The sequence below is a fragment of the Manis pentadactyla genome, chromosome 4 (assembly GCF_030020395.1).
Source record: "Manis pentadactyla isolate mManPen7 chromosome 4, mManPen7.hap1, whole genome shotgun sequence".
Lineage (NCBI taxonomy): Eukaryota > Metazoa > Chordata > Mammalia > Pholidota > Manidae > Manis > Manis pentadactyla.
Window position 1 is genome coordinate 50193352 of NC_080022.1, and position 12107 is coordinate 50205458.

Below are 12107 nucleotides of genomic sequence, written 5' to 3' on the forward strand. Positions count from 1 at the left end.
TGCCTCCAAAGTATATATTTAGATGGATATTACAAACCAAAAAAAATTATTTTATAATATTTGTCTGCCCTATACCCTTTTAAAAAAGTCATCAGATATCTCTGGTTTTCTTATCCTCATTTATTTGAAAGTAAATAATTTATCTTCTGAGGGTTGTACGGCAAAGGGAAGTTATGTAAGATTAGTGTGGTTTGGTTAATCAAAAGTTAGATGTACTCAGAAAGCTTTGTGGAGGTTACTGTTTAATTTTTCTTTAATTTTATAATCATATTTCTTAAGAAAATGTCAAGTAAAAGAATCAAACATTTTCAGTGAAACAGGAAGAAAAATGTGAATGTTTTAAATTCAATTTTATTCTAAAATTATTTGAATTTTGAGCCAACTGGAGGATTTTCCTGTAGTTTCGTCAACATTAAATATATCAGGTTCTGTTTCCCTGTGAGCAAAAGCCTGAAATATTATTTTCAAAAACTAAATAATTATTCTGTGTTTATGGATGATTATTATTTGAAGGCATTTCACAATCATATTAGTAAATTAAATGTATTTAGTTGCAATAGTGTGGCCACAATGGCACATTCTGTTCACTCTGGCCTGTATGCTTTTCTTTGTTTTTTCCTTTTTTTTCTTTTTGTTTCATTCCCATATCAGCAATTATGTCTTAGACATAGATCTTTTATTTTAGTCTGTTGAATATCAAATTCCTCTCTTTTGTATATCAACCTGTCAAAATTTTCTAAGACTTTTGACTAAAAGAAATTGTGTGCAACTACAATACTTAAAAAGGAATTAAGATCTTACCAAAATGACTAAGAAACAGGTCAGAGTCTACATGTAATATTTTTAGAAGGGAAGTCTTTGTTTTCATTGATCGTGGAGATGATTTTTGCTCCTAGACTTCTATAAACACTGACTGGCATCTAAATGTTTAGGATTTGCCAATCTGGCGGCCGAGCCCTGGCTGTACTACAAGCAGTGAGGTCAGGGCTGGAGCAAATTAGATATGCCTTCCTTGAAATAGGGTTAAGATTATATATTGTTATAAACATTTCATTAAACTTCACTTACTATCTAAAGATTTGGGACCTAGGCACAACAATAGGACCTGGTAGACTTTGGTGGACATATCAGAGCATTAAAATTTTTTTTAACAACTTTCTTCTTTGAGATTGTGAGAAATGATACTGAGTTTTCTTTTTTTCCCTCTGAGACTTCCCATAGGGTGTCCTGAAATAAGGATTTTTTTTTTAAGGTGACCATCCGAAGAAAAGTTTCCTTTTGTTATCATTATAGTTATGCTTTTGTTTTTGTTCGTCTACCTAGGATGAATTTCATCCTTTCATTGAAGCACTTCTGCCCCACGTCCGAGCCTTCGCCTACACATGGTTCAACTTGCAGGCCCGAAAACGAAAATACTTCAAAAAACATGAAAAGCGTATGTCAAAAGAAGAAGAGAGAGCGGTAAAGGATGAATTGCTCAGTGAAAAACCAGAGGTCAAGCAAAAGTGGGCATCTCGACTTCTGGCCAAGTTACGGAAAGATATCCGACCTGAGTACCGAGAGGATTTTGTTCTTACAGTTACAGGGAAAAAGCCTCCATGTTGTGTTCTTTCCAACCCAGACCAGAAAGGCAAGATGCGAAGAATTGACTGCCTCCGCCAGGCAGATAAAGTCTGGAGGTTGGACCTTGTTATGGTGATTTTATTTAAAGGTATTCCGCTTGAAAGTACTGATGGCGAGCGCCTTGTAAAGTCCCCGCAGTGCTCTAATCCAGGGCTCTGTGTCCAGCCCCATCACATAGGGGTTTCTGTTAAGGAACTCGATTTATATTTGGCATACTTTGTGCATGCAGCAGGTAAGTACGATGGTGAGAAGTCGTTCCACTTTGTTGTGTGTGTTTCTTTCCTGATGTCCTCTGTATATGTAGGGCCATTCCGGAGCGCCCTAAATTGCAGGCCACGTGCATATCGACAGTGTGGTTTCAAAGGTAGGCCAAAGTTGGAACCACCAGAAGCCTTAGTGTCTGAGGTGCCACCTTCATTTCAGGTGGAAAAGCATGCCTTTGAGAGAATTCTCACTAAGTTCAGTCCTTTTGGCAAGGAGTGTTATCAAAGGTGTCAGTTATGTGGTACGTTTAAATCATGATGGGTGAGAGAAGTGGATCATAAAAACCTTAGTACTAGAAAAGTGTACTACTGATCTAGTTATAAAAAGCATTTAGTTTGGTAGTGAGACAGTATTTTTAGTTGCTTTTCTTCTGGGAGTGTTTGTAATCTATTAGGGCCTCTTGAACCCCCTGCTAATTAAGAAGAGGTTTTAAGATTACTAGCAAATTGCTGATCATTTGTGAAGGAAAAAGAATGCCATTAATATGCCAACTTTGTCGCTTTGTATTTAGGATTTCTTAGTGTTGCCTAAGATAGCCAAGGGGAAAAAAACAAACCAACTCTTTAAGCAATTGGTGGCAAAGTTAATCTTAAGAGTAACCTACCTGTATAGTGCATGAACGCAGTAAGAAATCAATAATGATAACTGATTTAGTGAGTTGCTTTGATTGGTAATAAAATTTTTTATTGTTTCAAGGCCATTTTCAAGGCATGTTTTACCTGTGCATGTGACAGCATTTCGAGTAGCATTCAGGATAAAACTTTTGGGGACTGGCTAAAATAATGCATTTCTACTTCGTTCCTTCTTGTTTTAGACAAAAGGCTCATTGTGTTAATGTGAAAGCTCAGGTCTTGTGTAACTTGTTGACTTTTTATATGTACGTATCGGTCTTGCTAGATTACCTTCGTGGCAGTTACTTGAGCCAGATGAAAGAAAGAAGGTTGTTGAATCCTACCAGTAGGTTGTTTTGGGGTTCCTGTAGTTATGTATTTTTTTCATAAAGGGGAGAGAAGTTGTTACCTGTAAAATCAACACTGTTTTGCAAACATTTAATTCTAAAAATGTGAGCTGTTTTTTATAGATGTGAGCCGATACCCTCTTTATTCTCTATTAATTTTTCTCAATATATGTTTTAGAAGGAGAACTTTTGTTATCCATCTGTCCTTATGTAAGAAACTAGAAAAATTAACTTTGCAAGCATGTCACATCATCACTTGCATTCTGGCTGGCAGGGGATAGATGAGTATTTTAGTAGAGGATGTGATCTGTAAGTGTTTCAAATATTTGGGTTTTTGAAAATGTATACTTGATTGTAAGTGCCTGTTGGTTTGGCCGATTCTGGGTAGCGAGAATGAAAAGTCTCGAATGACCTCTAAACAGCAACAAGTAGCCTTTTTAAGCCCTCTTTTCACCCTATTGTTGTTACTTTGTCTATTGAAAAAGCAAAGTTGAAATTTTAAAACATTTATTTGCATATGAGAATGGAGATTCTGATAGGAAAAGGCAAGGTGCAAAAAAAGGAGTGTTATCAGTGCTTTCAGGTCGCACTCTTTAAAATCTTGTGTTGAATCTTTCCGACATTTACAAAACTGAATAGTTATAAATTGTAATGAATGTTCTAATTGATCAATGTTGAAAATTAAGGGTGTGAACAGGGGAGGCACATCGTGGTGTGTGCTTCCTCACGTGGTAACATCAAAATGAAATAACTTATGTTTTCATGGCAGCATCCATTCCAGGCTTTAGATGTAAACATTTCTCTTAGATTTAAAGACATGCTACCTTTCTAGCTGTTGCCATTACATGTATTCTCTTTAGTGGACAGTTTGTTACTGTGCTGTTGCGCCAGATTCTCCAGCTAACACAGCTGTTGGTGGTTTCAATACCTGAAGGGTTATGTTGATAAAATGATATGTAGAAGGTTGCTTAGGAGGGTTAGCATGCTTATTGCTTATGAAAGATTTATTGATGGCAACATGGGTCAGACTACCTTTCAGTTTGGTTTTCCTGGTGTTTCCCAGAATCCCTTGTTAGGCCTGAATACTGGCCAAGTGTTAGGCCATTGGCTTTCACCGGAGTGCAGTAATGGCTGCTTCTCTATGCACGTAACAGAACCATGGCAAAAGAAAATATTAAGGGCCTTTTGTCTGAAAATATTTCAGATTTGATTTAAGAGCTTTAGAGACCTGTTATTTGTGGAAAGGAAGCTGCCAATACAAATATGAGGTAGATTGGTCAACTTACATGCAACTGATTTGACAAGCATCTGCTATAATACTGAAGATTTGTAAACACTAAACAATGTTTTTACCTCCTTAAAAGTTTTGAGAACTTGCCAGTATTGGCAGGAGGCAGAGACTCTGAAACGTGCTTCAAGAAACATGCCAAAACCATTGTGGCCTTTTCACCTATAGTGTGGTTTTTTTCTCTCTTTTAAAATGTTTTATTGTCTATTTTTCCAAAATGTGATTTTTTTCTCTAGATGGCCAAAAATGAGATTCTTGTTTCCTTCTAAAAATGTGTACAATAATTATTGCCTCATGCCTTGGCCTTTTCTTTGGTAGGAAATTGAAATCTCAGAACACACATGTAAATACTGAAAGCTAATGCAGAATCAATCGTTTTTTAAAAGCAGAGCTGATTTGTTCTGACTTACTGAGACACCAAAATAAAATACGTGAGTGACATGTCAGGTTTTTTTTTTCTCTAAATCCAGTGGCATTAGAACTATGTGAATTTTGTGGCTGATAAATAGTAACAAGTGTAATGAAATCGGAGTGATTCCATAAGCCTGAGAATTTCATCTCGTTAAAAGTATAAAAGAGTAAAACCATTTTATGCCCTCAGTTTTGTCTCTATGTGAGTCGTCCTTCCATATGTATCATATGACAACTTGGAGATATTACGTTATTGTTGCACATGGTTTTCTTTGTGGGCGTGTAACAGTAAAGCTAATTTATGACCAGTCTTTACCAGATGATCTGTATCAGAATCTACAATATACCCGGCACGTGGCAAGGTCACAATTTAAGTTGTTAAGGTCATAACCTTAGCCACCAGGCATTTGACCTTTTAGATAAAGTTAACCTTTGTTCATTAGTAGGCACTCAACCGAGAACTTTCTGGAGAGTTTTTTTTTTTTTTTTAGCTGCTTCTGTATAACTTTTGGTAATGTAATCAGAGTCTAGAAAGATTGTTGTGTTAGCTAAATTTTGTAAGAGGTTAGACTTTTTAAGGACTTATCTCTTAAATAGAGGTAGGTTGCTATATCTAGGCCACAGGATGATAGTATCAAAATTTATTTTTGATAGCTATTACCTGCTGTGGGGTAGAATGAAAGCTCTGTGGTAGCTGTGTGGAGATATTAAAAAACTTAAATTATACAAAAAGAATTATGTTTAATTCAACTAATGCCTCTGCTAGTTTCCAAGTGGCATTAGGCCCAAAAACTAAATCCACAATGAGCATCCTCACTTTTTGCAGGTGACAAGTTTTCTAATTGAAGTATTTTTAGTGATCTTAAAGTTCACTTTGAAATACCAATAAATGAGCAAAATTTGTCAGGTATTTGCTATAATTGTTAATTAGCCAGTGACAGAGCGAATTGAATTTGTCCTAATGGTAGCACAAGTACTTGTCAGTTTTAGTGTAGAAAGTGAGTGGTTTTGTGCAGTAATGTTTGGTAGGATAGTTAGTGATTGCTTCTATGCCACCCTGCTATTCCCTTTACTTAGTTTTCTTGGACTATGAGTGGTAAAAGTCTCCCATCACTCACTGAAAGAGCTGTTGCAGTTTCTCCAAACTCTGGTACCTGTTCTGTAAACCTGTATTGGCAGCATTACTGATTACCACATTACCTGTATCATATTGTCCACTTAATTATGCTGTCATGAATGCTCATTCAAAATTATTTACATTACTGCTCGTTTTCCTCTGCAATGCCACGTATTCTTACATTTCAACAGAGAGAAAGAGAAAGAGTCTCCCATTCAGGTGCATTTTAGTTTTATTTTGGCTTTGTGCTTGCCATTCCTTCATACAGTAATAGAGTAAGCCGTGATATGCAGATAGACCAGATGGTCATGTTGACAGATTGAGAATTCACTTCCTACTGCTTCAGAGCAGGTGTAAGATTAGGAATGTCCGTATGAGCGTGTGTGTGCTTTGTGTGCATGTGTGTGCACATGTAGACTGCACACACAGTGCTGCTTCCTGATGGGGAATAATTTCTTTTTTAAAAAGCTGATACTTTAAATACAGTGTAACTACCTGCTTAAGGTTATAGTGCATACAGAATAACTATGAAATATTTTAAATGAATAATGTTAGATTTTATAGTTTATGATTTTAGACCAAATTAATTATGATAATTTTGCAATTTTTAGGTAGCTTACCATGTTCATTTGTGGCAGTACTGCATATATAAAATATGTTCAATATATTCCAGTGCCAGGCATACATGTGTATGTTTTTACACTCCAGTTGAAGACTATAGGTTTTATAATTAGACTTCTTTAATACCTTAATAAACTCTGTAGTAGAAAGTTGTGCAGTTAGTTCCTGTGGTTTATAATAACTGTACTGGAAAAAAGGAGTAAGATTAATATACATGATATTTAAAATTAAGAGAGTAAATACCACCCTATTGCAAATTCTAACTCTAACCTTACGCTAAATTCAGGGTAGATTTTGTGGCTGATTGTTGTGTTGTAAATTATTGGTATATGCACACAGTTTTAGAAAAAGTTTCACTTATCTTTTTATTTATCTTTCAATACTTAAAAGGAGACAGCACTAACAATCAACAAAGGAGATAAATATGGCTTTTACATCCTGAATGTTCTCTGACTACCTTGAGGATAGTAACAATATTCTTCCTCTAGAAAGTAGTAACAATATCTTTTATCTGGAATGGTGAAAGAGATGGAAATTCAAGGCAGAGCCTGCTTAAGAATAGGGAGAAAGAGTTGTTCTAGAGTAAATCTATGAACGGAGGTCAGCTCATTTAGGGCCAAGAGATTTGAGTGTTGGTAAGAAATTTCCAGAGCTGCTGGCTTGGATTTGCCTTGTCTTCTTTCCACCCCCAGTGATGAATGGCATTAATTTAAGCCTATCGAGGGCTAGTGTGGGAGGAGCCACAGCCTTTTTGTGGTACTGCTGTACACAGTAGGACTGGGTGTTCCACTTGATCAAGACCTCAAGCTGCTTTCAGAGGATGCATAACAGCCTTTACGTGTTTAAAACTTGCCCAGAAACAGCAGCAATTCTAATTATTCTCAAATGTTAATATAGATTATTGAAAACAGTTTTGTGATTAGAATAGAAGAAACAAAATACAAATTGAAGTCAGTGTACTTACTAAACACTAGTTTATTATCATTTCAGCAATGATTTTCCCATGGTTATTTAGAAGTTAGATCTTGCTTTTAAATGTACTGTACATTATAAATCCTTGGGAAGTGGGCTAAGGGGAAAGAAGAAGTCAGGTGGAGGAGGAAGCGAATGAGCAAACTGACATGCTTTGTTAAGAGAAACATAAAACCGTGAACTTAATCGCAAATGGAGGTGGTCTAAAAAGTGTTTTGGTTTAAGTAATGACTGTAAAAGGATCCTGAGCAGTGAGATACCAAGTGGAGAACTTTATAATCCCTACAATTTTTCACATAGCTTGTTTTAGGCTAAGAGACTATTTGGGGCTTTTAGAGTTTCTATTCAATATTTTAGAAAGACAGGTTTTACAAAAAGTCTTGTTTATAGTTTAGGGGTCCAGTTAGGGGCACTGTGGTATGCATAAACTTGGAAAGGGGGATATTGTGATGTTTATTATTATCATTTTGCTTTTTAAGGTGATAACTTATGGGTCAGCATTTTGGCTGTCTCCCATTAAGGCAACTGTAAGATACAAATTACTGATCTAAACTATAGTGTCCCCAAATTTACCAGAATTCTGTAGCTGCTGCTAAGACAGAAATTAGTTTTTCCCTAGGATTTTTCTCAAAATAACAGAAAACAATGCTTCATGTTTTCTTCTGATAATTTCACAATGTGAAAGTATATTTTATCTAAGAGAATTAGTCTCCCCATTAATATTATAGTTAAAAAAACATGGTTTATGAAGCAGTGAAGTAAGTTTACAAACGACAAATTGTGGCAACTCCATAGAGAAGATATTTACTCTGTTTTGTTTACAAAAGAAGCTAAACAAGATAAAATTGAGAGACAGAAGTTCATTTATGTTATGTATTTCAGCGAGTGTTGGTCTTATTTAACATGTAACATATTGCTAATCTCAAACTCAGAAAGGATTAGGATGATCCTAGTAACTGGAGCCTGAAGTAGAATAGCTTTAATGTTCTTTAAGAACTTTAAACTTATTTCTCTCCATGTCTTTCACATACTTTTCCAGGGGTAAATATTTTGGAACTAGATCGATTGAGAACAGAGAAAAAGAGATGCATGAAAGGTAGGAAGGAAGGAAGGCAAGTAATTTAGTATTACTGAGTGTCTATTTTGTGGCAAACACTATAGTAAGATTTGCCATCATTGTAGCTTTCTTTTTCTATGTTTCTTATTCTTGTGACTAAGTAATGCCCTCTCCCTTTGTACAGGTGAAAAAAACTTATCAGAGTGGCCAAGTGATTAGTGCAGAGCAAGAGTAAACCCAGGCCTTCTGATTCTAAATCCAATGCTCTTAAGAATAAAATTCAGATCCATTTTCTATCTGTCTTTATACCCTTTTGTCTGGGAAGGGATGTCATTTAAGTGGTGTCATACACCTAGCTTGAATCAAAGGGAAATAAAAAGTCACAATCCAATCCTTTCCATGGAGGTATTTTACTGTGTAGTTCAGTTCTTAGCACAGAATAAGCTATACTTGGTTAACAGAGAGAAATGGTCTTGTTCTTGTCAGTGTTGAGGTCAAAAATCCGGAATGACTTGTTCTTTCTTGTTTTTAGAATGTTGAAGTTCAGTGAATAGAAGCATTATGACCCAGGTTAAAAAAAAAATTTTTTTTTTTAAGATAAAGTTAGATGAATTGGTTTTAGATGCTTTGGAAAGCCATTGGGAATTAAAGCCATCATTATTCTAAAAATCAGAATTGCATATAATATTTAAGTAGGTAGATTTTTGTACATATTTTCTATGTGCATAAGAAATACGTATTTGTAACTTCCCTTAGTGATTAGATTTAAAAATTTAGATTTATTTTGCTCCAAAAATATATTTTTTATTATGGTCTTGTGTGTAATTATTTAAAGGAAAGCAAACATGGAATTTTATTAGTTAAAAATAGTTTTTAAATTTAAAAGAGAAAGGAGAAAAATTGAAAATAAGAACATTTCATCTTGTTGCCCTTAAATAGCTGATTTATTGATGGATTTATTTAATGCCCTTATTTTCATTCTTTAAACTTAGGCAAGATTAGTTCTTAATGACTTTGGTTCAAAAATCTAAAGCGTCGTAGTTGTAAATAGAAAAAAAAAAGACTGGTAATTATAACTTATACTACATCAATTAATTACAAATATTAATTCTTCTGAGGTCTATTTTAAAAAATAAGCTGCTGAACTGAACTTATACTGAATAAAATAGAAATGTAACCTGCTTTAGAGGGAAAACTGAGGTGTTTGGTAAGTGATAAAATTGGAAATAAAAAAGAATTTCAATTAAAAGAATAGGACTTATACCCTGTTTGTCCTCTTCATCAAGTTCCTTAGTGCCTGTCTTTTGATGTCCCTGATGAGTGTGTGTGGTGGTCCCCATAACCAATGAATTTCTAGACATAAACAGTTTCCAGGGCACATATAGTCACATAAATATTTTAATGGCTATTTTTGAAATGTTTTATGGGTTAACAAAGTAATATGAAATAAAAATAACAATAAAATATATTTAAAAAATGAATACTCTTTAAAAATTTGTATTATGCCTGTCTAGCATCTGCCATTGTCAGGCTGTTGTCTTTGTTGCTAGGGTTTGGGTGATTTTATTTCGTTTTGTAATTTTGCCATCCCATGATTGGATAGTGCAACATGGTCACGCTGTTTAGGGAAGATGTATCTGTGGTGAGTCACATAGCTTGATCTGAGTGGTAATTTTTGGTTGGGAAAGGTACTTGTCAGTGAATAATAGGAACTGCAGTGCTACTATGTCGATTTTCACTTAATTTTCTAAATTAGGGACATATTACTTAATATGGGAAACTTGGAAATATCCAGTGTTTCATGCCTACCTCTTCCCTCTTGTCCTATTAGAAGCATTCGGAATCCTGTATGTTGTTAAAGGGGTTGGTTATTTAATTTTAAGCTCCTTTGTGAAGTGAATATTGTAGGTATGGGACCCATCATTGTCACTCTCAAATTTGCCATTGCCTTTCAAAGGAGCTGACATTACAAGTCTTAGGTTGACAAATTCTCAACTTTCATGAAAATTTTGGCTGCAGAAGGAATAAAGTCAAAAGAAGGCCACAAACAGATGGATCTCAGTGTTGACATGACATCAAGCCCTTCTTCATGTCATTTTTAAACATTCCAAGTGAATGAGAAACAGAGATGCTTTAAGAGCTTGCTACAGAATGAGTAATTAAGATACTGTGTATCTGCATGTAAACCTTCATAGCATACTATTAAACAGAGCTGCATGGGCTCAGATATAATTAGCAGATTAGCAAGGAAACTCATCAATATATTTTAGGCTGAATACACTCATAAATAATATTAGATATTAAAAATGTTGATGGAAAACAACATACACCTGAGAATATATTTTTAGCATTAAGTAATTGGAAGTTAGAGATAAGTGGGTTATAAGCATTTAAGATGAAGCAAGGATTCTGGATAAGAATTTGGCAAAAGTTTGTCTGCATCTTTGGATGACTGTGGCAAGATTTTTGCATGGATGCCTATTTTTAAAGATTATTAAGTTACTAAGATTTCTGACTGATTCATTTAGTTGGCTTTTTCTCCCCTTCTTTTCAGTGGTAGAGGTTCTCTTTTGTAGAGTAGTTTCAAGTAACTTCTGAGAATGAAGTCTTTGTAACTTGATGCTGTTCCACAGCATAACTATTGTTGTATGTTCCTGTCAGGGAAAGATAGTCACTGCAATACTTTTATTGTATGGCTTCTTAATATGTGACAAGGACTTTTATTAAGAATTCTTTTTTCTTTTCAGTGTACTTTTGAAAGTACCTCCCTCCCCACCAAATTAAGAATTACAGTAGTTTTTAGGAAGATTCAAATGGATTTTTATTTTCTTGGCTCACTCGCTGTATAGACAAAAGCCTCATTTCTAAAAAGAGGTGCCGGGCTTAGGTATTTTAGATTTTCTGTGAAGTGGGAATAGAAATAAACAGTAAGTGCCATCTCACTGGGTCCAGGATGTATACAGTTCAATGGAGAATGATATTGCAGTCTGAAATGTTAGGGTTGAAGAACTAATTGTTCTAAAGATATTTGCCCCTCTTCTCAGAAAAGACCGCAAACATGCAAGATGGATAAATGTAAGCCTTTGTACTTTTACCACCTACATTTTTAAACTATAGTGACTCTGATTTCTCTAGAAAGGTCAGAGGTTTCAGACAGAAAGCTTTGTAATTCTTCAAAGAGAGACATTTTCAATTTTGCTATATAAAGAATGATTATGCATAGCTTTTTACTTTATTTGCAGTTGAGCCTCGGAGGTGCTGGAGTTGGGGTGATGCTGAGTAAGCAGAACCATGTCATGAGACAGCAGATTTGGGGGAAACAGATTGGAGAGCAATGTAGAGTCACATTTAGAGAGTCACATTTTTGGCCCTCTATTACTAATTACCTTGTTTAAAAGTGAGGACAGAGCAGCTGTGAGGACAGTGCATTTTGCTTTGTTCCAGAGCATTCTCTGACACTCTAGTCACTTCGGGCACTTCAAGAAGTTTATAATATCTGGGTGCCATTTCTTAGGATTTTGTTGGTTTTCTGAATTGTGGATATGGGTTTCTTTGGTTTATGTGGGTTTCTTTGTTTCTATTTTGTTTTCCTTTTGGACTTCTCCAAGTTGATTTTTTCATATTGGGTGGTGGTGGTGGTGGTAGTGGTGGGGCACCAGTAGAGATGGTTGATAGGTTACCCCTGTTATTCAGGTAACAGAGGTTCAAAGAGTTGGTAAATCACTCAGGGTTGCACCAGTGTTAAGTGGCTAAGCCAGAATTAAAGCTAGATCCCTCAGACCCCAGACTTGTGTTG

General features: G+C 35.3%; 1 protein-coding gene across 10 annotated transcripts in view; it reads left to right on the plus strand.

The window, feature by feature from the left end:
- Positions 1-12107, plus strand: part of NFIA (nuclear factor I A) — a 351544-nt gene that overhangs the window by 9208 nt on the left and 330229 nt on the right. For 5 of the 10 annotated variants that reach the window (XM_057500256.1, XM_057500257.1, XM_057500255.1 and 2 more), the window contains exons 2-3: positions 1324-1855; positions 8294-8350. In XM_057500256.1, coding sequence (XP_057356239.1) covers positions 1324-1855; positions 8294-8350 — 589 coding nt within the window. The remainder of the gene's footprint in view (positions 1-1323; positions 1856-8293; positions 8351-12107) is intronic. The other 5 variants (XM_057500262.1, XM_057500260.1, XM_036911243.2 and 2 more) reach the window with 1 other exon arrangement.